General features: G+C 52.8%; 3 protein-coding genes across 3 annotated transcripts in view; 1 reads left to right on the forward strand and 2 right to left on the reverse strand.

The window, feature by feature from the left end:
* KCNT1 (potassium sodium-activated channel subfamily T member 1) overlaps window positions 1-8,263 on the reverse strand; it is a gene marked incomplete at its 5' end in the record, with an annotated part of 76,763 nt that extends 68,500 nt beyond the window's left edge. Inside the window, one exon of the mRNA XM_084219747.1 lies at window positions 8,148-8,263. Coding sequence (XP_084075873.1) covers window positions 8,148-8,263 — 116 coding nt within the window. The remainder of the gene's footprint in view (window positions 1-8,147) is intronic.
* A 7,016-nt stretch (window positions 8,264-15,279) lies between these two features.
* On the forward strand, window positions 15,280-17,067 carry B3GALT9 (beta-1,3-galactosyltransferase 9; the record flags this gene model as incomplete). Its single annotated transcript, XM_084219859.1, is given in 3 exon segments — window positions 15,280-15,319; window positions 15,910-15,935; window positions 15,937-17,067. Coding segments are annotated over 3 exon segments (1,197 nt in total).
* Window positions 17,068-17,602: 535 nt separating this feature from the next.
* On the reverse strand, window positions 17,603-25,152 carry PSMD5 (proteasome 26S subunit, non-ATPase 5; the record flags this gene model as incomplete). The annotated part of the gene is made up of 10 exons (XM_084219786.1): window positions 17,603-19,851; window positions 20,337-20,477; window positions 20,922-21,031; window positions 21,220-21,411; window positions 21,855-21,997; window positions 22,319-22,428; window positions 23,069-23,197; window positions 23,992-24,105; window positions 24,641-24,785; window positions 24,956-25,152. The coding sequence occupies 10 exons, from the start codon at window positions 25,150-25,152 to the stop codon at window positions 19,594-19,596; spliced, it is 1,539 nt and encodes a 512-aa protein (XP_084075912.1). The 3' UTR covers window positions 17,603-19,593.
* Between the last annotated feature and the right edge of the window lie 840 nt (window positions 25,153-25,992).

Consider the following 25,992-nt stretch of genomic DNA (forward strand, 5'->3'; position numbering starts at 1 on the left):
GGGACCCAGCAGTCCCTGCAGTGCCCAGGCAGCTGCTGCTGTGCCTCCTGTCACCTCTAAGGGCATGGAAAGGACAATCCCTGGCTGCAAGTGGAGCAGGATCACACACAGGGTCTGACCTTTGGCTGTTGGCACCGACACAGACACAATGTGCCGGCACAGCCCAGGCTCTGGGCAGCAGACGGGCACTGGCTGGGCAGGAGCCTCCAGCTGCTCTTGGCTGGCCCAGACCATGGCAGGGCGAGTCTGGATTGCCCTCAAGGGCTGGGACACCTCTCCAGAGGGTCCTTGGGCCAGGCTGCTCCAGGACAGCAGGGACTGCCCCGTCCTGTCCCCCCTGCCCCAGCCCGTCCTGCATCCTGGGCCATCCTCGGCCACCCCAGCCAGCAGCAGGCTGCCTGAGCCTCCCCAGGGAGCCAAGCCATACAGGAAATGCTGCCCTTTCTTTTCCTATAGTTATTTAAATATATACAATCATCTCGTGTTTGTTTCTCCTCCCACAGCTCTTCTGGTTACCAGGTTACAGTTGTTCTCCCCTCTCTTTATGGTTTGGGGTTTTTTCCCCTCTGAGTGACATCCCTGTGGGGTCTCCTGATGGCTGGAGTGCTTGGGGACAGAGGTGTGGTCCCCAGAGCCAGGCTGGAAGGCAGCACATCCCCGTCCCTGCCCCTGCAGCAGGGCTGGCACCGCTCCTGGCACCGAGGGGTGGCAGAGCTGGCACGGCACAGCCCAGCAGAGGGCAAGGCCCGGGCAGGGAGGGAAGGCAGCAGCTCTGCACATGTGTGTGGGTGAGCACAGGGCAGGACAGACCTCCCAGCCAGCAGAGCCCCCTGCCCAGGCACTGCCCTGCCGTGCCAGCCCTGCAGGGACAGCCCCACGGCAGAGTCGGGGCTCACTCAGAGCTGGTTCCTCTGCGGGCAGCAGCCAGGGCACTGCTGGCTCTGCCTTGCCTTGCCTTGCTGAGGAGGAGCCCCAGGCTCTCATCCCTGTCCCTCCCCAGAGGTGTCACAGTGCCCACGGTCACCGTGCCCCTGCCATGGGTGTGGGTTTGAGATCTCCTGCTTTGAAGAGCTCTGAGGATGTGAGCAGGCCCATCCCAAGCCCAGCCATCATTCCCATGCAGCCTGAGCAGCTTTGGCTCCAGCCCTGCTTTGGGTTCAAGCCTGCAGAACACCCTCACCCATCTCCACACACACACTCACCATGTGTGAGTCTCCCAGAATAAACTCCTGCATCCCAATTCCCATCTCCACAGACAGCTGGACTGTCCACGTCAGGAGCTGCTGTTGCTCAGAACTTCTGCAGAGTTGCCGAGCCCTGTGACAAATCCATCCATCCAACAAGCACAGGCAATTTAGCACCACAGGCCTCACGGAGAAATTAGCATTTTGTGTGTTTCACGTGGAAAATGAACAGGAAGAGTGAGTCAGTGCAAAGCTCCACAAGCCTTTCCCCCGCTGGCAAATGCTATTTTCTAGAAGATAAAAGTAGAAATTGTACCTTCCAGGTCCAGAGCCACTTTCCTCATTAGACAGCCCTGCATCTGCAGTCGAGCCCCACAGCTCCCCTTCCCTTCTGGCCTGGTGCACACAGGGTTTGGTGTGACAGGCTGACAGCAGGCACAGCCCCACAGAGAAACTTCTTCCCTTCTCTTTGATCCCACAGCAGCACATGAGTGGCAGAGGCAGCTCAGCAGCCCCACTGAAATTTTCCAGTGCTGGCCCTCCCAGGGGGCAGAGATCCAGAGGGAGTGAGCCACAGGCATCCCCTCTGTCCAGAGCATCCTGCCTGGAAGGGCTGCCAGGGCTGGGGCTTCCAGCAGGCACAAAGGCAAACAGGCCATGCTGATGTCCCTGGTGGCTGCAAAGCCCAAATAACACTGGGAAAAAGGAGGGATGGAAAGCCCATCCTGCACACCCTGGGCTCCTGGCAGGGGAGGGGAGCAGCTCCCACTCCTCAGCCTGGGCTGGGGCCTCCTCCTCTCTACAATAACAAAAACCAACCTGGAGTGGTGCAAGGTCTGGTGGAGCCAACCTGAGCAACCTGGGCTGTGGAAGGTTCCCTGCCCATGGCAGGGGGTTGGAGCTGCAGGGTCTTTAAGGTTCCTTCAGCCCAAATCCTTCTGTGATTCTGTCCATTTTATTGCATAAATATGCAAATAAAATGCAAATTAGCTCAGCTGAGCACTTGCAGCGCAACATCCCGAGGGTGCTTGCCTGGGGACACAGCCCTGCTCCCCATCCCATGTCCTTGGGCTCCCAGGGCTCATTCCCAGCATCTCAGGAGGAGCAGCCTGGGGAGAAGGGGCAAACCCAGAGCACTCAGCCTGCAGAGCCAAGGTCACCAGCCCTGCCAGGAAACTCCTGACTCAGCCCTCTCCAGGGCTATTCCTGGATTGCATCAGCCCCACTCTTCTGTGGGAGCTGTTGGCTGAGGAGCAGATTTCCCAGAGTGTCCAGCCCAAGGACATCACCCCTTTTTCCTTCTGGGTTTGTAGGGTGGCCTGGGAGCACACACAGATTCTTCTGAAAGCTCAATCAACCCCAGTGCTCAAGAAATGGAGTAACCAGGACTCACTGCTGGGGAAACAACCCCCCAGGGGAGGCCCTGCCAGTCCCACTGGGAATGCTGGAGGCTGTGCACACCAGATCCCCCAGGAAAACCACCCAGCCTTTCATGACAGGGTGCTGCAGGGACAACACCAGGCTCATCATTCACACCAACCAACCACCACAGACCTCAAACCTAAACAGATAATTCACTGAAAAGAGAACAATTCCCTTGGCACAGCCTCCAGAGCTGCTCTCGGAGAGCCAATGGCCAACCCTCCCCTCTTGGTGTGTCTGTGACACCCCAAGGGACACAATCCTGGCAGTGTCTCACTCTCCTCACCCCAAGCCATAACATCCTCACCCACGTTTGTCAGCAGCTTTCAGGCTCATGTGAAAATAAAAAGTCTGCAAGATGGGCAAAGTGCTAATTCTTGCTAATAAACTGCTGGGATAATCCTCCCCTCTGCCCAGCCACAAGCTGCTGCAAGCAGCAAGGGTTGGAGCATGGAGGAAAAAAACTTCTTTATGCTCCAGGCTCCTGCAGAACAGTCCCTGCTATGGAAGCAGAAAATAATAGAGGGATGTGGGAGGAGGAAGAGTCCCTTCACACCGTTCAAAACCACAAAGTCTTGCAGAAATAAACCCCCAGAGGCAGGTTTGTCACCACACCTGGCGGGCCAGGACGTGATGGGATGAAGGGAGGTGTCTCCTGGGCTGGAAGGCAGGAGACAAACAGAAGGGGAGCGCTGAAGCAAACATCAGTGGGGTCCCACAAGGCTCTCCAGGACTGCAGGGCTTCAGAGGGGATGGGGATGACTGCAAATGATCCTCTGCAGTCCAACCAAAACCAGACTGTAAACAGGAAGACCTTGTGGCACTGACAAAATGTCAGACAAAAATTAGCATCAATAAATTCCAGCTGACCCAAAGGGAGAGGGGGCAGTCATCTTCCTGCACAAACACACAGAACTCTGCAAATCAGCACTCAGGAAAGAGCCACAGTCACAGCAGATATGCCACAAAGCCAACAGCTCTCAGAGCTGGTCAAAACCCCAAGTTTTAGGGAAGGATTTTTATTCCAGACAAGCCCACCATGGAGTCACACACCCTTGTGGCTCCCCTCCTCAGAGCTGGAACAGCACAGAGAAGGGCACCACAGGTAACTGTGGGTTTTAAAAAGTGTTTTGTGCAAGGCAAGGCCAAATAGACCTGGAGGAGTCTCCAGCCTGGAGAGAGACATGATAAAAAGCAGATAAAACCAGAGAGGACAACCAGGGAGCAGCAACATCACAGGAGCTGCAGGAGCTCAGGGAAATCACAGGCAGCAGCTCAAAGGAGCAGCAGCACAGAGCTCCCATCCCTTGTGGAAGCAGAAAGTGCCCATGGCTTCAGGAGGGAGCAGGGAATGCCCAGGGAAGCCTCCACCAGGCTGGCACAGCCACTGGCACAACCTCCAGCCCTAGGAGGGGCTGCTCCTCCTGCCCTCAATCCCATCCCAAGGGCAGGGACAGCTCCCACTGTGCTCCAGCCCCGTCCAGCCTGGCCTTGGGCACTGCCCAGGATCCAGGGGCAGCCACAGCTGCTCTGGGCACCCTCCCCACCCTCACAGGGAAGAATTCCTCCCCAAGCTCCCTCCAGACCTCCCCTCCTGCAGTTTGTGTCACCAGGCCCTGCCAGGGGACACCAGGGACACCTGTGCTCAGAGCTCTCCTGGCTCCTGGCCTGGCTTATTCATGAGAAGGATGAATGAGATGTTCCCCACTCCAGCCCAGCCTGGCAGGGATGCAAGAGAAACGTCCAAGGCTCCAAAACAAATTGCGTGCAGCGCTCGGGAACCAGGCGTGGGGTCAGGGAGAGGTCGCTGCAGGACTGGGAGGATCCAAAGAGATGCTGTAAATATTTTTGCAGAGCAGAAAGAGCCCTGAGCACAGGCAGTGACCTACTTTGCTGTTCTCCAGCGAAGGGTGACACGGCCATGCCAGAGCCCAAGGGCAGCTCCTGAGGAGGACACTCAGCACCCTGGGGGTCCTTTTATGAACAGAATGCTGGGGAAGGGTCCCAAAACCTCTTCCCACTGAGCCAGGTGTGTTGGTGGGTGCTCCCCACTTCCCTCTCCTCACCATCTGAGGAGAACAAGAGCAGAACTCTCTCTTATCTCTGTCACATAAACACCCTGAAAACACAGGATGTTTGGCCCTGGATTTTATGGCTCCCCATTGCAATTTCTCCTGGAACAGCAAGGCCCGGATGCCCATGGGCAGCCAAAGCAACAGTTGTTGCAATCCACAAGGCTGACTTTCTGGAAGCTGACAAATGTCCAAGCTGGTAATCACGCCTGGAGGAACTGATTACTAATTAGCTACAGAGCCCGGGTCAGTGCCAGCTCTGCCAAAGAAGCATCTTCTCATCCATTTGCAGAAAATTGAAAACTTAGGAGACAATAACAGGCTGTCAGCTGCAGGGACCATCCTTGTGCTAAACTGAGACACTTCCTTGGATTCACTGAAAGATGAGCAGGAGAAGCCATGGGAGAACCACCCTGGACCTAGATGAGCGCTCACACTTAGCAAGAATCCCATTTAATCTGTGCTTTTTTTCTTTTCTCCTGCCCTTGGACTCAGGCAGAGGCTTTAACCACGGTGGCAGAAGGTGCCTATGGGCATTTTTAACCTGGCTGCCACTGCTCCAAATCTTGCTGCGATTTTTAGGGCCAAAAGCCCTGTCCCAGCCAGGTGGGACTGAGCACAGCCCCCTGGAGCTGCCGTGCCACGGGAACACCCCGAGGCTGGCAGGCTGCTGCTGTCCAGCCGGGACCCACCTCCCCTGCACACCCCGCTCCCAAACCCCGGCACAGCCCCCAAACCCCGCTCCCACGGCCCACAAACAGCAGCAGCCACACAGAACCCCCCAAAGAGCAGAGAGGAGAAAAGCCACGTACGTCTAAGGCAGAGCCATGCGCTCCCTGGGCAGCGGCTCCGGGCGCGCCGCCTTCCTCCCGCCGCTCCTCCTCAGCCGAGCCATGGGAGCGGGAGGCAGCGGACGGAAAATCCGAGCCTGCTCCCGCCCAGCCCTGCCTCTCCCGCTGGCCCCCTGACTCGGGCAGGATATTTTCGTGCGAGTCCTTCCATCTGGCTGCCCATCCATCACCCGTGCCCGCCGTGCCCGTACATGGGCAGGCGGAGGAAGCGCAGCCGCGGGCCCGAGGAAATCCTCAGTTCCCCGAAGTGACGGGCTGGATCCTTGTGCAAACATTTACCCACATTTCCCACGAGGTAGGACAGCGAAATTTAGGCTCTTTGTACCCTCTGGGTGCCAGAAATGTGTATTTACTCTCCAAACAAACTCTCAAGTGCTTTTACGATTTAACCCTTTGCTTTCCAGCTGGGAGGGACTTTCAGTACCATTGTCCCCTTATGAAGAGGGCCAGGAGGAAACTCACAGACATTTCCACTCTCAGGAAACCGAGCAGACAGAATTTCTCTTTAACAGCTTTTCAGCCAGCTCTAGATTTGCTAAGTGAAGGGATAATTGAGTTTCCCACTTATTTCAGTGGGGTCAGTCCAGCTGAGGTCCCTCGAGCACTCAGCAGAAGGTTCAGTGAATGTGTTCTGCATCTTTGCTGCTCTCACATCCCTCACACACATCTCTGGTGACAGCTCTGCTTGTCTGCCATCACACCCACAGCTCCACACCTGCGAGCACAGAGAGCAGACAAGGAGATGGTGTTGGGCTGCTGAGCCCTGCTCTGCCCGGGGGCTGTGCACAAACCCCACAGCCCCTGGAGAGGAAGGGAAACCCAAGGGAGGTGAGGGAGAAACCCTTGTAGCAGGCAGAGAGACAGCAGGTGGTGAAATGTGGGTGACCACTTGTGACAGGATTCGTGCCCCCAGCCCAAGCTGCAGAGGAGGAAAGCAAAGAGCAGATCTGCCAGGGCCCCCTGGGATGGGTTAATGGTGCTCATTGCTGCTCCTGCCCTTCTCTTTAGCCTGTCTCTAACAATCCTCTTTGCTTCTCCAGCTATCAGCTCTGGAAAAGTGCATTAGACACCGGTCTGCTCTGAGCTGGGGAAGCTGCAGAGTCCTGAGGGCAGCTTGTTTAATATCTCCAGAAGGGCAGCAAAGGGCTGAGCACAAGGGCAGGCAAGACAAGCAATGGCATTTCAACCTCTCCAGAGCCTGAGGGGGTTAGAAACACATCGAGCTGCAGAGCAATAATTAGGAAACAAAGTTCCTCTGTCCAGATTGAAAGAGACAGGCAGGAGGATCTTTGGGCAAGGATTTTGTAGTGCTTTAGGTGAGGATAAATCATCCCTGGCAGGTCTGTGGTGTCAGTAATGAGGAGCAACTCCTCATCTTCCCCTAATGTTGAGGTTGGAAATCTCCAGGAGCTGCTGTCTCCAACCCCATCCCTGATCTTCACAGACAGAACAACCCCCTCAAGGGTGTCATTTCTGCAGACACACCAAGCACAGCTGCAAAATGAGGCAGTTTGAGGGCTGGGGAAAGCACTGTGCTCTGCAGCCACCCTGCTGTGCCCAAAATAACCAAACGGTGCCACCCAGAGCTGGGGGTCCTGAGGCACCACGGAGCCTTGGACATTGTGTCACTGACAGAGAGAAGGTAAAAATTAGGGTCTTAAACCGAAAAAAACAATATTCAAGGATTTTCTTAATTACCCACCTCAGTGGCAATGTACTGAAAGTTAAAGAACAGAGTGTTCCTTCTTTTTTCACTTAGGTTTTTAGTAATAAAAGATCATTTCCCTAAATCATGGCGAGCAGACTAAGACATAAAAAATCCCAGCTGGGCAGCCCAGGGCACAAACCCAGCTAAGGTCCCAATCTGCCAAGCATGAACTGATACTCACGACTCATCTGCACACTTCAGCTGGCATTGGATGAGTGTGACAGTCAGAAGAGCAACACTAGTAAATTTAACCAGAACAATGACAATACACAGCATTTTTCCAGGAAAAACTGGGGTACTCTGGCACGGACCACTTGTGAGGAACAGGTGCTGCTGCCAGGCACAAGAGGATGGTGGCACCGAGTCCCCCCGATCTCAAGCAGCTCTTTCCCTCCACACCGCAGCCCCTCCCTCACACCGGACATGGCAACTTTGGCACAAAACCAGCCCAGAAACGGAGCAGGAGCTGGGCAGCACCTACGGGAACGCAGCCTTTTCCTGGGTGTATTTTAGCCCCAGGGCTCTGCCGAGCCCTGCCGAGCCCTCACACCCCGGAGCAGAGCCAGAGGGATCGGCAGGGACGCTCTTCCCACGAAGCACGGGACTGCTCGGGGGTGTCCAAGCGCCCCCTCCCCGTCCCCAGGCAGCTCCCGACTGCCCCGTTCCCGAGGTGCTGCGCCCACAGGGGCATCCGCAGGGACCCCGGCCGGGCCTGCGAGTGCCGCAGAAAGTTTCCTCCAGGCTCGGAGCACGGGGAGAGCGGCGGGGATGGGGGCCGGGGGTCCTGCCGGCCGCCGCGCCTGCCCCGAGAGGGGAAGGGGCTCCTCCGGCCGCACCGGGAGCTCCGCGCTGCGGCGGCCCCGCCGCTCCCCGCGACGGCAGCCCCGGGGACCCTCCCCAGCCCCGGTACCTGTGGGCGCTGCCATCGTCGTAGACGAAGGAGCGGTTGGTGTAGCACTCGGAGCGCACCGGCCCCGCCGGTTTGTAGATCCCCTGCAGGCTCCGCTCCTCGCCCGAGAACGGCATCTGCGCGGCGGCGCGGGGCCCCGGAGCGCCGAGGCGGGGCAGAGCATGGGCGCCCCGCGCTGCCGGGGGCGCGGGCCGGGGGCTGCCGGCCGCGGGCAGAGCCAGCGCCGCCGTCCCGCTGCCGGGGCCGCTGCCGGGGCCGCTGCCGGCCGCCCATCACGGCGCGCCCCGCAGCCGCCGCCGCGGCAGCCCGCGGGCCGCTCGGGCGCTCCGCATGCCGGGGCCGGGCGGCTCCGCGGGGAGCGCGGCGGGGAGCGGGCGGCAACAGGTGCGGGAAGCGCGGGGATGGGCGGGATGGGCGGGGATGGGCGGGGCCGCTCCGGGCGGGGCCGGGCTCCGCCCAACGCGCACCGGCGGCCGCGCTCGCCTCCTCCCCCGGAGATGCCCCCGCCGGCCTCGCCCCGGTCCCCGCGACCCCCGGGGTGCGGCAGCAGCCGGTGATCCGCCCGGTCCGCGTCCCTTCGCCTCTGGCCTCTGTCAGCACGACCTTTGGCTTGCTTTATTTTCCTTTTCCCTCTCCTTTTTCCTATCTGTTCCCCGTCATTTCCCCTTTCCTTATCCTATCTCCTCTCTTTCCCTTTTCCCTTTCCTTTCTTTTTCTATTTTGTTCTTTTATTTTTTATTCCCTTTTCTTTTTTTATTTGGTTGGATTTTTTTTTTCCACTACCCAAATATTTGCGTTAAGCGCCTCGGGGTTGTGCCGAAAGCAAACAGCGCGGCCAAGCCCCGGCAATTCCTGTGCCGTGCTGCGCGGCCGGGCCGGGAGCGTTGATCTTCCCGGGGGGCCCTGCTGCAAAAACACGGCCCCGCTGGGAATGGCCCCGAGCCAGGGACAGCGTGGGCAGCCTGGCAACGAGCCGGCCGCCTCCAGGAAAGGGTTAACGGGATGGGCTCCAAGGTGCCTCCCCTCCAAGTTCAGCCCCATGTACCAGTAGGTGCCACCAGTAATGATGTGGCCAAATGTGAAGTGCCCCAAAATTGTGTCCCCTCGCAGAGGTGAGCGGCTGCAAAGGGAGCGGCTCCGAGCAGGGTCCCACTGAGCGCTCTGCCCCAGCTCGGCTCCACTCCTCTCCTTTTTGCTTCTTTCTTCGTTCCTCCCTCCGAGCCCAGGCCGTCGTGCGGGCGCTGGGGAGTTCGCTGTGGTGCCATTTCGTGCTGGTGAGCAGATTCCCCAATGCAGGAACTGCTCCCACGGTGGCCACACAGCCCCTTGTGCTTTGTGCAAAGCGTCACCCGACACAGCACTTCAGTCCCACCCAGGGAAGGTGACACCACCCTCGCTGGGATCCCGCTGCCCCCAGAGCTTTGGTTTCCCTCCGGCAGCTCCCAGTCCCGCCGAGCCCGGGGTACCCCACACCGGGCCCGTGTGATCCATCGGCACCGGCGGATCCGCAGCCCCCGCGGATCCACAGCCTCCGGATCCAGAGGGAAGTGCCCCCACTCGGATGCGCTGGGCTTTGCGCTTCTCTCCAGCACCGGAGACTTTGTTTCTCCCGCAGCATCGCTTCCTCCTCCTCTCTCTCCATATGGACTCTCCTACACCAGGAGTCACTGGAGAGAAAAGCAATTAATACTCCCCGTGCAATCCACCCGTGTGATGCTTCCCAGCCCATCCTGCTTTTAAGTGGGAAGGTTATTCTCCATTCACTAATTGCCTCACATTATGTGGTGCAAAGTGTCAACGTGCAGCTCGGCGAGGAGAGGGGTGGGTGGCACAGCAGCGTATTGACATGCTGGGTGATAACACAGGCGTGGGGGAGGAATTATTTAAAACAGTCAGATGCTGAGAGAAATGAAAGAGAAAGAGCCAGAAGAAGAGGACATCCCCCTCCAAATGCTGGAGTTTGAACGGCAGAGTGGGGCTGGTTCCGCTTGTCCCTGACACTGGTGCCACACCAGTCCCACCATGAGCAGCTGCTCAGGCCACCAGAGGGACAAGCTGAGCAATCTGGTGGCATCCTGCCTGAGGAAAGAGCTCTGGTCCTGGGGACTGCTCCCAGCTCCAGCACAGAGCAATTCCCTGCACCCCTGGAACCAAGAAAGCAAAGGTGTCATTCAGAATTCTGGGGGCATGGGGCTGAGCTGGTCCTTCCTGCCTCCAGCTGCAGCACTCCCCAAAATGCTACCGATGTTACAAGTCCTCATTTGCCAGCAGACATTGTCACAAAACACAATTAATAAGGATTTAGTGTACCTCCTACTACAGGGCTGCTCTCCTGATTCCCTCAGTTCCAACAGCTCAGTTGGGGAGCCCCTCAGCACCCCGACATTCCTGCCAGCCCTGAGCAGGAGAGCACTCACTCTCAGCAAGGAGCTGCTCCCTGCCTGGGCAGGGGATGAGCAGCACACCAGACGGGCACAGCCCAGGACGCCAAGCGCTGTTTCCACAGCTGGGTGCTGTGTGTGAACACACACCTCTCTGCTCTCCAGGCTCGGGGGGCAGCCAGGGGGGCTCTCAGGGAAGGCAAAGCCCCTGTCTGAGAACCCCCAGGGCTGGGTGCAGGGGAAGGCTCTGCTGAAGGCTGCTGATCCCAGCCCAGCTGCCCGAGGAGGGGCCTGGCACAGGGCAGGGAGACTCAACTCTGCTGTTCCTGCGTCTGGGAGAACAATAAATAAATCTGTGGGAGGCAACAGTGGGATGAGTCAGAGGCGAGAGTGAGAGAAAGTCGTCATCCACAGAGCCCATCATCCATGTCCAGCGATCCACAGGGCTCCAGGGATTCGTGTCAGGGGGGTCCCTGTCCTGCTCCAGCCCCCAGTAACCCCCTGCCAGGAGGGTGATGGGCACAGTCCCACCAGCAGGAGCCTCGGCCATGCCTGGGGGGCTGCAACCCCTCCCCAGCCCTGGGGACCAGCAGGAGCACAGCTGGATCCATCCAGCACCTGGAGAGGGTGGGCTGGGGCATCACTTAAGCCCCAGGAGCTCCATCCAGCTCCTGTTTCCCCCCACGACCTTGGGCAAGCTTTGCCTTTCTGGGGGTGTCACACAGACACACAGGCACCCCATCACCCCAGGGCAAGGAGGTGCCCAGGAGAAATGCTCCAGCTGAAACTTCTCCCATTTCTGCCAGGAGAAATGCCCAGTGCAGGGCAGAGCACCCACAGGCATCAGGAACAGCAACACCAGGTCTGCTCCCAGCTGGAAACATTGTCAGAGCGTGGAGTGAATTTAATCAGAGCAGAGCCCGAGCCGAGACTCCGCCGCCGCGGATGTTGTGCGTGTCAAATGAATTTCGTGTGAATCTCCATTTGCCAGGCACAGATACAGCCTGCAGGGAATGAAAGGACAAGGCAAAAAGCACCAAAAAAGCATTAAAAAAGCAACTCACACGGCAGACTCTGAGAATTAATAACAACAAGGAAAATTCAGGCCCACTGCAAAATAAGGAACTTTAGTGTCAAGTTGACATCTTGGCAGGGAGACCACTTGGGGAACCTGCTCGGCCCTGTGGCCTCACAACTCAGCATTTCACACAAGTTTTGCTCTTTCCTCTCAGCTCATTGTTAACTCAGTGTTCCCGAGGCTGAATGCAGCACTTGCAGAACACACAGGGGGATGAGGCTGTCGTTACCCAGGAATGCAGAGGTAGGGAATTGTCAAAGCTGTCAGTAATCTCAAGAAGGAATAATCAAACTTACCATAAAAAAGGAGAGAGCTCTGTAACTCCTAGACTGATGTATGCAAAACAAAAAGAAGAATGCAGGAAACTTGGCTATAAAGACATGGGTATAGTCTCATCAACCGAGCCATTAAATCAGAAGCAAAGACACCTTCATCTGCACATTGGGAGCCTCAGAGATGTTTGTCTGCTGTGACAGTGCTCAGGTTTGCTGGCTTGGTTTTCAGCTTTCTACTTTTATTGAATGCCCAAAGGGACATTAAATATCAAATAACAAGTGAAACACACGCTGTAGAACTCTTACAAAGCCTCTTCTTCCATCATTTCCCAAACCCCATGGAGAATGTGAGGTGAAGAAGTGCCTGCAAGAGCTGAATCATGTCTTCAAGCACAAACATTGCTATTAGGTGACTAAGACCTAAACAACCATCTCTATTTATTGCAACTGATGCTGTTATTAAAAACCAGACAGGTCCCTCTGCAGCCCCTCGTGCTCTCAGGCCTGTGTGTGCTGGTGAAGCTGCAAAAGGCAGGTTGGAATAAAGGGGATCCTTTGTGTAGCATCCAAAACATTTTGGAAACCTGAGAGTGCTGGGTGTTCCCAGAGCATCCTGGCTGGGGACTGCTGGGGTGACAAGTGAACCCTTGAGAGCAGGGGAATGCCTCTGGAAAGGGATGTTGTGCCAGGTGGGTTCCAAGAGGGGTTCTGAGCTGTCCCTGGAGCAGGAGGCAGCAAGTGAAAATTTGCAAACCTGCCTGTGGGAATCCAGCTGGCTTTGGGAAGAGCCTGAGAGCATCATGGGGCACCATGGTGGGCACAGAGAGGGGGGTCCACCCTGCCCAGAAGGACATCTAGGGCAGACTGAGCTCAAGGTTTCACATTTGAACAAATTCTTATTGGGAAACCTGATTTTCACTGGATTTTCCCCACCAGTCCCATCCATCCCCCCTCCCCTGCTCCATCTCCTGAGAACGCTGCGTCATCCAGAGCCTTCGCATTTTCACCAAGTGAAGTGGAGCAGAGCTGAGGGAAGCCAGGCTCTGCTCCCCCTTCCAAATGTTCCCAGCACTGGGAGGGAAGCCAGGAGGCTTTAGGAGACGTTTGAAGGAGCTGCAGGTTGGGCTGCTCCCCTGCAGCACCCACTGCCTGCCCCGGGCTCCTCCTGCTCAACTGCATCTCCCACCACCCTCCTGGCAGCTCTGCTTTGACCTTTGGATATCACAAAATAAAAGCTCTCCAAAAAATCAAACCCAAACACTCTTCAGTCTGAGCACTCACAGCTTTAGGACAGCTCAAGCTGCTCATGGTGTTACATCCTCGCTCCTGTAATGAGGTTTTCATGGACATAAAATTTAATGAAAATGTGAAAACATCTCACAGACAGCAAATTCCAGCCCCGTGGCTCAGGAAAATCTGCTCTCCTGGTTGACTGCCTAATTTACACCCCCAGGATTGTGCAGGGTCTCAGTGCAGCCGTAGGAACAGTGTTCCCATCCCCACTGATCTGACTGCAGCCATTCCAGGGTCCTGAACTCACTCCTCTCCAGGAAACTCTTGGATCTCCCTGGGACTGAAGATTTCCCCAAACAAGCTTCACTTCACCCTTCTGAAAAGGGAGGTAAGGTCACACATGAGCTGCTGGTGTTGTGTTGGCCTGAAACCTGGGGCTAAAGGTGATGGAGGGATCACCCCCAGGCAAACTCCCTGGAGCAGTCCTTGCCTTGCTGCTCCTCAGCTTTCTCCCAGTGGGACTCCACCAGGCTCTGTGGATAAATAAAAACCCACATCCAAGAGCTGCCTGTGCCCTGGCAGGGGTTGGGAAGTGTTAATTTTATATATTTGGTATCAAAGTTGCTGCTGCCACCACAAAGCAGTGCTAAAGGAATGGCTTCAGCAGCGCTGCCAGCACCACGCTGGGCCTAATTGCACCAGGGATGATACACACGTGGGGCTCATTATTACTATTATTTTATTATTCTAAAGATATTCAATTTTTAATGTAAGAGGTTTCAAACTCTGGTATTTATTTGCTAATTAAATGATTCAGCTGGAGACAGAATATCTTCAAAGAAGGAATTCTTTTTTTTCCCAGAATGGGTATCTGGAGTTGCAGGGCTGTATTATAGTACATCAAAAAAATTTCCTTATTAGCCTTTTATTTCAGGGCACTCATTTAACTGACACTTCCCGTGCTGACAGCTCACCCAGCTTCAAAGCACAACTTTTTGTGAGGACTGCAGAGTGTGGGGCTGGGCTGCATGAAGCTGTGGCCCAGCTGACACACGAGCCTTGGGGAAGTTTTCCCTCTTTTTGGAGAGCCTGAAGCAGAAATCCACACTGAGACTTGCACACTCTGAGCGTTAGGGGGTTTTTCAGTGGGGTAAGATGCACTTCTAAGCTGTGAGCAGATTTTGGGAACCTGGCTTCTTCTGTAATTCCTCTGTTCCCTCTATCAACACAGCTGGGAGAGCTGAGCAGCTCAGCCAGAGCTGGGGATTAACCCTGGACCCCTCAAGGCAGAAATCAAAGCTCTTCTCCACGTCCCTGGGACATTGGGCTAATCCAGGCTGCCCTAAGGATGCTGCAGGGAGCCTTGCAATGGTCCAGCCAAGACAAACCAGAGCAGTGCTGTGCTCTCCTTACACCCAAGGATGCAGAACAGAAACGCACCCTGACCTCTGAAAAATCTCAAAATTAAAAAGAAACCACGATCTCCCTGCTCTCCCAAGGAGGCTGGAGTTCCCACAAGGCTGGCCACCCCAACCCACCCCTCAAACAGCAGCACTGCCACCACCCAACCCTGCCCTGCCCTCCCAGGGCGCTGCTGGGGACCCACAAGCCCCTCTCCCCTCCGTGCTCCCCAGCCCCACTGCCAAAGCCAACTCCTCCCTGCTGACAGCTCCATCCTGTTTGTGGTGTCTTTGGCACTTCCCCCTGCAGCACTTCCAGGCCCCCGTGGCTCCCCAGCCCCTGTGGCTCCAGCACAGCCAGGGCTGAGCCAACAGCAACACAACAGCAGCCCAAGGCACAGCCAGCCCAGGAGAGCCCCAGGGCTGGAGCCAGCCTGGCCCAGCAGCACCCACGGCCTCGGGGTGGCCTCCACCCCCCCACACGAGGCAAACCCACAAGTTCCCAGCCCAAAGCTCCAGCTCAGGAGATGCAGAGTGCCCAGCAGCCGCCCCGGACTGGGGGACCAACACCACAATGGCACAGCTGTGAAAAACACAACCCCCAGGGCCAGCAGCAAACTGGCAGGTCAAGGACAGACTCAGCAGTACCAGGGATTCCTCTGACCAAGTGAGCCCCAGCGTTTGCTTCACTTATTCCTCAGTGCCAGAAATTAAAGAAGGGAAAGGCCAGGGTTCTGTTAGCTTTGTGTTTTATGTGCCTGCAATATGATCAGCCCCAGGGATCACCTTTCCTCTGCCCAGGCAGGTGAGGTGGAAGCCACAGGCTGCAGGTACTGGGCAGTAACTGGATCCTGCAGACCCAGATAGAGCCACAGCCAGGAGACACTGCCCAGAGAGCCCCTGCTGCAGGGACAGCTCCCAGCACCATGCAGGTAAGTGCTGCAGCCCCTTACAGCTTTCACAGGATTGGGGATGGAAGGGACCCTAAAGATCATCTCATTCCACCTCCTTCCACACCTTCCACTTTCCCATGCTGCTCCAAGCCCCATCCAACCCTGCCTTTCCCTCTGGATTCTAACCCTGACAGCTTTCATAGGGCAGTGTCAGGCCAAATAACACAAGCTGTCCTTCAAGGACACATAAAGGGGCACCTCAAGCCTTCAGTAACAGGTTAAAAATAGTCAAAAATTATTCATAGCAAGTCATACTTCAGTATTTTCACACATGGATGCACAGAGAAGCTTCCAACACGGTAACGTCCTTCCCAGTTTGGGATCTCACTGTGCCTCACGCAGATTTCTTAAGTTTCTAGGAGAAAAAAAGCCTCACACTAATAACACAAAGACCATAATCTAAAAGTTGTGATTGCTTTGCATGGCTATATTGTAAAACAAGGGAAAGCCTTTTGGGTTGAGAGGCAGAGAATGCAGTGTCCATGTTCCTGCTCCCCAGGCGACGCTCTGCAGGCTGCGCACACACCAGTGGTGCTTCATCCTCTGCAACGTCCTGCTCTTCCACCTGCTGCTCTTTGGGGCAGATCTACTGGAGCAGTATTTCCTGCAGTCCCTGCCTCTGTCTTACACCGATGCAAAGGCTCTGGAGATCAGGGACAGGGCCAGAAACCTGGATCTGGATCATCTGAAGGCCAACCTCTCTTACAGCAGCAGCAGTGCAGCGACTTGCTCCAACCAAGAGATATTTCTGCTCATTGTTGTCCGCAGCAGCCCCGAGAACAGAACGAGGCGCAACGCCATCAGGCAGACCTGGGGCAATGCCACGGGCTCCAGGGGTTACAGCGTCCTGACTCTGTTTGCTGTAGGAAAGGCAGCTTCAGCAGACACCCAGCTGGAGATGGAAGAGGAGGCTCAAAGGCACCGAGACATTATTGAGGGCAGTTTCATCGACTCCCCCCAGACGCAGACACAGAAGGTGCTGATGACCGTGGAGTGGACGGTGACCTTCTGCCCCCGTGCCAGGTTCATCCTTCACACAGCCCAGGACGTGTTTGTGGGCGTTCCCAGCCTGGCTGGGTACCTGCTGAGCTTAACCCAGCAGGAGGACATCTACCTGGGCAGGGTGGTTCACCACGGAGTGCCCGACAGGGACCCGCAGAGCCCCGGCTTTGTCCCCCTCCATCAGTACCCCGAGGAGTTCTACCCGGATTTCTGCCACGGCAGCGCTTTCCTCATCTCCCAGGACGTGGCTCGCAAAGTTTATGTGGCTGCCAGGGAGGTGCCACTGGCACTGCCCCCCGCTGCCTTCGTAGGGATCTGTGCCAAGAGAGCTGGCATCACCGCCAGGCACAGCTCCCGCTTCGCTGGGGACAAGCACATCAGCTACAACCCGTGCTGCTATAAATTCATTTTCACCTCTTCTGACATGAGAGAGGACGAGCTATTTAAGGACTGGAAGGAAACGAGCGATGGGGAGGATTGTTCCTTACTGGAAACCTACTACAGCCTGGTGTCCTGCAAGGTTCTGACCTACATTGATAAGTTCAAACAGTTCAACCTGGATAGGATAAAAAATGAGCTCCTCCATTTTGTCAATTAATGTTTAACTTCTGCAAGAAGAGGCTGCATTTTCTTTCATTGGCTGTGTTATCCTGTTAACATTTAGTACAAAGGATGCCCTCCCAAAGTTTGCTCTTTTCCCTTCAGCAGCAAATGAATTCTCAGTTACAGTGTGACAGAGGAGAACTGGATGTCCTCTGCCTCTCTAAAAGTGCATGCATGGAAGTAAAAAAGGGTATTCCAACAGACTTGTCTATACCCATGGTTTTTCAGACTTTTGAGTCTTCAAAACTCCGTTTTTATGTGAGTGAGGCATCACCTACTTCCAAAGGATTCTGGAACAAAGGGGAAGCTTTCCATCCACAAAAGGAGCTGCTTCTGAGCAGGCTGGTTGTGAGAGAAACAGAGCAGCTCCAACAAGAACAGACACTGAGCCATCATGGAAATTCCTCGAGTAATGCTGTTTGTTAACATCCATCAAATGACAAGGTTTGGTTTGGGATTTTTTGTTTTTTAAACCAAATGTTCAGCATGTTACCTCAATTCTCCAGCATTCCATTTTGTGGTTTTCCTCACTTATTTCCACCTGTTACTTTAAGGGGGGATGACAAAAACAACACACTTCAAAATTGTCATTTATATGAGATACAGCAGCAGCATGTAATCCATATGGCAATGTACAGCATGGGCAGGGAACTGCCTCTGAGTAATAGGGGGAAAGTGATCAATTAATCAATCAACACTGAGCTCAAAGCTCAACAAAATAAAGCATATGTGTATACATAAAAAAATCCCCTTGTTTGGCATCTCTGCACATTCTAAAATATTGTCTTTGGCAAATGTACCATGCAAAGCAGATGCTAAATACTCAGCACACAGAGTAGCCTTCAAAAGCACCAGCTGAAAACACACATGGAAGAGGCTCATGAATTGCAGAACAGGTTTATATATTGATTTCTTTTACTGACATTTCAGCGTATGGCTCATCCAGAGCCACCAGCACACAAAGCCACCTAAAATAACAGAGCTGAACTGCTCAGAACAAGTGCAAGCTAAGGACTTCTACACTCTTTTATTTCCTTTTTAGTGCTTTAAAGTGTTTGCTGGATGCAGGATCCATGACGCTCCTGTGCTCTCTCCATTCATGAGACACTGCAGTGCATTTCTCACTGGCAGATCTTTATTGGGCACATTTAGGGTAACAGCAGCAGCATTGAGATGCAGGATGACAACTCAGGGACATCTTGGGCAACAAGGCACCTCACCTGCATTTAGACAGCTTAGCAAACATTAAGGGATCTCCCCCAGCTCCTCTGAGCCCTCCTGGGCAGCAATTTCTGGCAGGCAATGCCAGCTGCACCTCCACCTACGACAGGCAAAGTCAGAGTTCCTGCAGGACAGGAGCCTCCTGCTTCCCCTGGCAGCACAGGGACACAGGGACAGGACTCCCCACAGTCACACATTACTAAAAGAAGCCCCAAAGCACTAATTTCATGTTTCATTCTGCTCCCCCTCAACAAAAAGAATAAAAGGCTTTGATAGAATACTTTCTGAGGTCTCTGTTTATGGGCAAAGACACATCCTGTGTCATGGAGTGCCCAGCCACTCCCGATTCTCTCCCACAGCTCTGACATCTTCAAAAGAAGATTCCAACTTCCTAAGATGCCACATTTCCATACTCCCACTTCATTCACTCCAACACAAGAGCTCCATGCTCTTACCCCTTTAAATGATCTAACTCGGGTAACTAAAATCCCACATTTCTTTAAATAACACTTTAAAAAAAATTGTATCTCTGTTAAAAAATAGTGTAAACAATTCAAGATTTGGTTCTGAAGTAGCCTTGTAGTGCTCCAGCCACTAAAATGAGCTGCCACCCCACAGCACAGCCAACCAGGGACACAAAGCTCCCTGGTGGGTTTGATCCCTACAAAGTGCATTGATTTGTTTTCAAAAGGGCTAAAAGCATTTTTTTTTTAATCCTCAGCAGAAAATGTAAACAATATTTAGGATTATTTATTCCAGCAAGACTCACATCCAGCAGGTTGAAAACAAGAGAATCCAGTCCATACTCCCTCATGTGGACAGCGTCAATTACTCAGCAACAGGATTCTGACAGAACAGAGTGTTCCATGCAAGTGCCAACTCTGGCAGGTAAAAAATGAATTAAAAAAGAATATAAATTATGGCAGCATCTGAGGTTACAAATCTTGAGGTGTTTTGGTGGTTTTTAACTGAACCTACTGAGAAAACACAACAGAAACTCCAGACCCAAGAACAATTTAAACAAACACTGATAAATTCTGCCAAATAAAACACAGCCAGCAGCTGCTAAGTGCTCACCTGGGTTACCTGCCTCATGAAGCACACAGGGAACTTCTGCCATGACATTTTAGGGGGAAAATATCAGACAACCTTTAACTTGCTCTCCTGACTCATTTCAAATAGAGTGAAAATATTTTCACATTCCTTTAAAGAGACAACCTCCAGTGTGGAGAGTTTTTACACCTTGTACCTCAACACCTGTGCCAGGACTGTGTTCTGCAAGAGGGGGACAGCAAGGACATTATTCTGCTCCCTCCACAGCTGTAGTAGAAGCTGCTTTAACATAGTAGGGGCCCTCGAGCAGGTAAGCCCTGAGCCTCAGGTAGTACTGATTGCCAAAGATCTCTGCAATGGTTTTGGAGTTCACCAGGGCCTTCACCAGTTCGTATTTAGCATCCTTTGAAGCTTTGTCAGGCTCCACAGATCTGTCCACAACGTACTCCACAAAGCCCGGGCTGTTCAGCATCAGCTTCTGGGCCCATGGTTGATTTGCAATGGCCTGAACAGGAAGACAAAAGATGTGAGAGGTGGGGGAAACATTTCAAAACCCCAGAAAAGCAGTTACACAGTAGGGGGTTTGGTACAGGGACAAGGAATAGGAAAAATGAAATGAGATAAGAAACTACCACTCAAATCAAGCAGCAGGGTTAAACACTGGAGAACAAGCAGAGCTCAGTGCTTATCTTCAAAGTTCTGAGGGAATTATCACAGCAGTGCCTCTGCTAGAGAAGCAGCACCTTGGAGCACAGCTCTTGCCTTTTCTCCCCCTCACCAATTTATTAGAAAATTAGCATTACAGACATGATGTGTCTGCTGCATCATTTAAATGGGGAAGCCAAGCGGGGCCTGAGGAAAAAGGCCTTTTCCTGACCACTTCTGGGCTTCAACTAGAAGTTGGTGGTATTCACTTTGAAGAAATAAATAAATCTGAGACTGAATGGCACCACAAGTCCCTCCCTAATGTTCCAAACCAAAAGCACTCACAGTAAACACCCGTAAGGCCCCACAGTGGAGATCAGGGAATGGCTGAGTGCTGATGCTCCTGAACAGCTCCAGGGGCTGGCTGGACAAGGATGTGAACCAGGATTCAGTCATTCTTAAAAGGTCTTCTGTCTGCTGCTCTGGCTGAATAAATCACAAAAATGAGAGTTTGATTAGGATCATGAAAAGCTTTCAGGTCTTTGGGATGTGTTCAAATGGTTTAATCACCCCTTTCGAGCTACACTCTTAACCCAGATCCCTGGATCCAAAGACCACAGGGACTGGAGCAGTTTGCCCCTTTTCCTCTGAGCAGAAGGATATGAACCTGCTTACTCTCATTCCCTCATCAATGAAGTCTTGACTTCATCTTTTATTAACATTTCAGAATACCTGGCACCTTACAAACAAACCCAAACCTTTCAAACCAATCAAGGAATTTCAAAACAGTAAATCAATGACTCAGAACACTGAAAGCACCACTGCCACCCAACACAGAAGCTGCAAAATGTCTCTCACAGTTACTCAGGTGTGTAATGATTTCATTCTTGGAGATTTAAAGAAAAACCAAAGACAAAAAGCCCAACTTACAGGCAAGTAAAGCAGGGATGAAATGGCATCCAAGCACCGAAGCCGCAACTCAGTGGGGGCATTCTTGGCCTGGTGCCCTATTCTGCTTAAGAGATTTTGAAATCTACTTCCTTTCAAAACAAAAACAAAGTGCTTTTAATTAATTCAGCCAGATCTCTCCAGGAATATTGTTACCCACCAGTTACATTATAAATTTATTCATTAGATAAGTGAATATATTTTTCAATTCCTTTCTGTATCACCCCAAACCAATTCACTCTTATATTATAAAGTATTATTTAAAAAAGAAGATACTGACTGGTTTTCTGTAAAACCTGTTTGCCTTCCACATTTGATCCCAGGATTCCCAGTGTGTCCACAGCCACTCCAATCATGGTTGGATCCTGACTTTCTGCCATTTCAAAGACTTTTTCCATAAAGACAGGGTAGCGCTCACAGATCTGCTGGGGACTGTCCACAACAGCCAGATTGCCAAAAAATTTAACAAATCCTGAGAAAACAAGACCAAAAAAAGCATTGAGTGGAAGAACAGCAACTTCAGCAACGGCAAAATTAAATGTACATTAACGTGAGACTGATTTGTTCCAAACATGTGCTATTAAGGCTGAACAGTGTTGGTAAAAAGCTCAAAATAAAGACAGAACTAAGCAACAAGCCAAATATTTTGACTGTTGCTTAATTCTTGATGTTTGTACGCTTAAAAAAGGCTACAATAACACAAACTTTAAAGCTACAGCACAGCCTGCCCAGATCTTACTGAGGAACATCCTTCAGACTGTTCTCCAGTATTTTTAAATATCCAATATTTTACATATCCAATCCAATACTGAAAATTTCCCCAGAGCTTTCAGCAGAGAGGCTGGGCAGCGCTGCCAATTCACCCAGCACCACAGCAAGCAGCAAAGCCTGGAAAGGAGGAATGCATGGTGGCACCTGGCAGGTAGAAGCTGGAGAAGGGGTCTGACTGTGCCCCCAGGATGATGTTGGAGATCCTGTCGATGACTCCCTGCTGGGCCAGGTACTGCCGGCCCTGGGGGCTGTGGGCCAGCGCCGTCACCATCTCGATGCACGTGGCCCTGCAACACACCAGGGATTTTGGTTTGTTTCAGGGCTTGAAGCACTCGGTGATTAACCAAAAGAAATCACACCCATAAGACACAATCCTAGCAAAGAAACCTAAATGATCCCAACTGTTCAGTTCATTCAGCTCTTCAGATTTGGGAACGAGCTTGAAATGTTTCTACTGCAGCCACAAATGGTAATTATCGCTCCATTAAGCTATGAAGTATTTGACACCCAAGACAGTTTAAGAAGAGGCAGGTACAGAGATTTTCTTTTTACAAGAAACACACCCAAATACCTTTGTTAGAGTTTTAACAATGGTGGGAATGTCGTACCTGACCAGCACATCCTCTCCAGTCAGCTCCCCAATTAACTCAGGGATTAACCCACTGCTGGCACAGTAATTCAGAGACTCTGCTGACACTGATGATATCTCCACAATTAACTAAACAAAAGCAAAAAGGACAGTTTATAAAACATTACAATAATTCAGAGCAACAGCCAAATACATCTTCTGTGATAATTAACCTTACATATATTAAGTATGGAATTGATCATATTTTTATCATTAACCCCAATGTCTGCCTGAAGCAACTTCATAAGGAGTTCCAAGTTTACAGCACATGTGTTTGATCTCTAGTCACAATCAGCTCTTCCTGTGCTATCCCCATTAAGCTCTAGACTGTTTAAATTATGTCATCCCTCCTTTGCCAAACATCTCTAGACTGACAGCTGGCATCTCTCCAAAACTTTTAGCAGCACTTCACATCCAAAAGCCAAGAGGTTACAGTTAACTATTTTACTTTTATTTTCAGAGAAACAAACACTTCCTGGCACCTTTAGTGATTCTGTGTAGCCCTTCCAATGCCTTAGGCACCACAAGCTAGAAAATGAACAGCAATTCACTCTTTTGCACCAAAAAACGGGAAAGAGAAGTTATGACATCATGAGAGCCCCCACTGCTGCAATCTCCCTACTCCTTTCTAGTTTTGGTACAACACAGGCATGAATGAAAGTGGGTAAAGCAGTGAGAAACACTCGTGTAAAAGCCACCAAAGCCAGGCTGAGAGCAGGGGTGCCTGTACCTCATAGACCCTGTAGCGAACGATGTCACTGGTGGCCATCACCCTCCTCAGGTCACCCAGCAAGCTGCTCCCAAACAGGGCCTCCAGCCCCTCCTGGCTCTGGGCTATCCTCGACAGAGACTTGATGGCCTGCAAGCAAAAACAGGAGCTTGTTACTGTGAAAAATGCGTGTTTCATGATTGGCTTTGCACAAATATTCAAATGAATATTACATGTGTTGTGTTAGAAAGTGATGCTGGATTAATGCTCTCTTGAGAAGTGTGGTAAATCTAGTTTTAGGTTATAACAAAATGTTAAAATAGAAACTGTGCTGTGTAGGACACTTGTTTTAAAGAAAGGACTTGCACCAGACAGCAGCCACAGGACACCTCAACCTTTCAGAGAAAGAGAATTTGAACTTCTTCCCGCCTCGAGGGCGCAGTCAGGATTCAGAGGAAGAAGCTGACACTGCCCAGACAGAATCCTGAGTTTGAATGGAATTCATGCATCATGGATGAGCTGAATGAATAAGCAACAGGCTGTTGCATTTAGGGGTTAATCCTCTGTTAACTTCGGTCCTTTTTCAGGCTTGTGCTGCCCAGAAAAGGTACCCGGACTGTCCGTAACTCTTTGTTTCTACTGTCCTAATCCAAATTGTCCAAATTATTATTACTCTAATTGTATTACTATTTTTATAACCATTTTATTACTATTAAACTTTTAAAATTTTAAAGACAAGTGATTGGTGGTTTTCACATTATTAAAAAGGAACCAATCACACAGAGAAGAAAATCCGAGATTATCAGGTTTTAGTTCTTTATTAATTTAACACAGCTATACAATTAATTTCAATTCTAATTCACTTTTCACTGATGAGAGCTCACTATTATTGCCACCCAAGCACCTCAGCTGGCAGAGGAATGGGACAATAAAGGCACTTTTACCTCTTTGGCCACTGCTATTTTCTCCTCACCAATGCAGTTTATGATTTGCTGTAACAGCTCGGGGCTGTGCAGAATCTCTGGGACAGCAGCTGAGTCCTCAACAATCCTCCCAACCTGACCACAGAGACACAGAAAATAACATTAGGGCAAATTCTTTCCCACTGTAAGGATACTCAAGCACTGGAGCAGCTGAACAGAAACCAGAGTCACAATTTTTTTTGGATCAAAACTCAACTGGACAACACCTGAGCAGCTGCTCTTAGCTGAACTTCTAGAAATCCACCCAAACCACAACGTCCCACATTTTCTTTTAAATCAATGCAGCAAGCGTCGAGCTCCCACAGCCTGTTTGGTGTTCCCATAACAGTGTAAAGTATCCTCAGTATCAAATTTTTGCTGCTTTTCATTCTTCCATCACCTGCTGGTCTGGAAAGATTTAACCAAGACACATGGCAAAAGTTTTATTCACAACCTGCTTTTGTCAGGACATAGTTTTGGACATTATTATTGACATACCATAAGACATTATATACAGTGCACAGTAATTATCCCAAATGACACAAGTGTAGGACACAATTCCTGCTTTTATCACAGAGGCAGGAAAGAGCAGATGGGGACTAACGCAGAGCTCTGTCCCCTCCTCCTGTACCTGGGACATGGTGAGGATCTTCACAGAGTCATCGGGGTGGAAAAGGCCCTTCTGCAGCTCTTCCCTGAGGTTCTGGATCACGTAAAGGGGGTCCAGGGCCTGCAGGAGCCTCTCCAGGATGGAAACACAGGCGGACACCTGTTCCCTGGGCAGGGCGGAGAGAAAACCGAGCCCTTGAGCGGAGGGACGCCGCTGTGCCACCTCCCGCCCCGAAAGTGGCAGGGAACGAACCGGGGAGGCGGCAGGACCGCCCCGCTCCGGGAGAACAGCAGCGGGGCCGGGCAGGCCCGCGGCACCGCGCCGGAGCTCGCTCACCGGTCATTGACGGCGAGGAGGCCGAAGAGAGCCCTCAGGTGGTGCTCGCCGAGGCGGGAGCGGAGGGCGGGGAGCGGCACGGCCTGCACGGCGACCCGCAGGGCCCGCAGCTCCTCCAGCGCCGCGTCCCGCCGCGCCGCCCGCTCCAGCAGCTCCGCCGCCGCCTCCGCCATCTTGGCCGCCGCCGCCTCCGCCATCTCCCGGGAGTCTCGCGAGAACTCGCGTCGCCCAGAGCAACCGCAGGGCGGAAATATCGCGAGAACTCCGATCGCCCATAGCAACCGCCGCGCCGTTGCCAAGGGCGCCCTTTGCGTCTGACAAAATGTAAACAAAATGTCGGCGCGCCACGCCCCCCGCCTCCACCCCATTGGCTGTGCGTGGAAGGGGCGTGGTCCCGATAATGAAGGGGGCGTGGTCCAGGTACTGAAGGGGCGCGGTCTCGGTAATGAAGGAGGCGTGGTCCCGGTAACGAAGAGGCGCGGTCCCGGTAATGAAGGGCGTGGTCCCGGTAATGAAGGGCGTGGTCCCGGTAATGAAGATAGTGTGCTCCCGGTAATAAGGGGCGTGGTCCCGGTACTGCAGGGCGTGGTCCCGGTAATGAGGGCGTGGTCCCGGTAATGAGGGTGTGGTCCCGAGAAGGGAGGGGTGTGGTCCCCGTAATGAAGGAGGCGTGGTCTCGATGATGAAGGGGCGTTGTCTCGCTAATGACGGAGGCGCGGTTCCTGTAATGAAAGGGGCGTGGTCCCGATAACTCCCGTAACTTTGCTTTTGCCGCCCTGCGCGGGATGCCATCCCCCAAATAAATCCGTGACGGGCAGGCGGGTCCTGCAGGCTGGTGAGGAGTGAATTCTGGCACAGGCAGGGGACAGTGAAAAGTTACACGGGGGACAATAAAGTTCCAGCGTGGGACAAACAGCGCTCGGCTCTGCCCCGCGTCCCTCCCGGGAGATTTTGGGTACAGCCCCCGCCCGGCGGTTTCTATCCGAAAAGCCCCAAACAGAGAAAATCTGAGGAAATAACACTTTTCTAGACAGGGA

Source organism: Fringilla coelebs, assembly GCF_963513975.1.
Source record: "Fringilla coelebs genome assembly, chromosome: 21".
Classification (NCBI taxonomy): domain Eukaryota; kingdom Metazoa; phylum Chordata; class Aves; order Passeriformes; family Fringillidae; genus Fringilla; species Fringilla coelebs.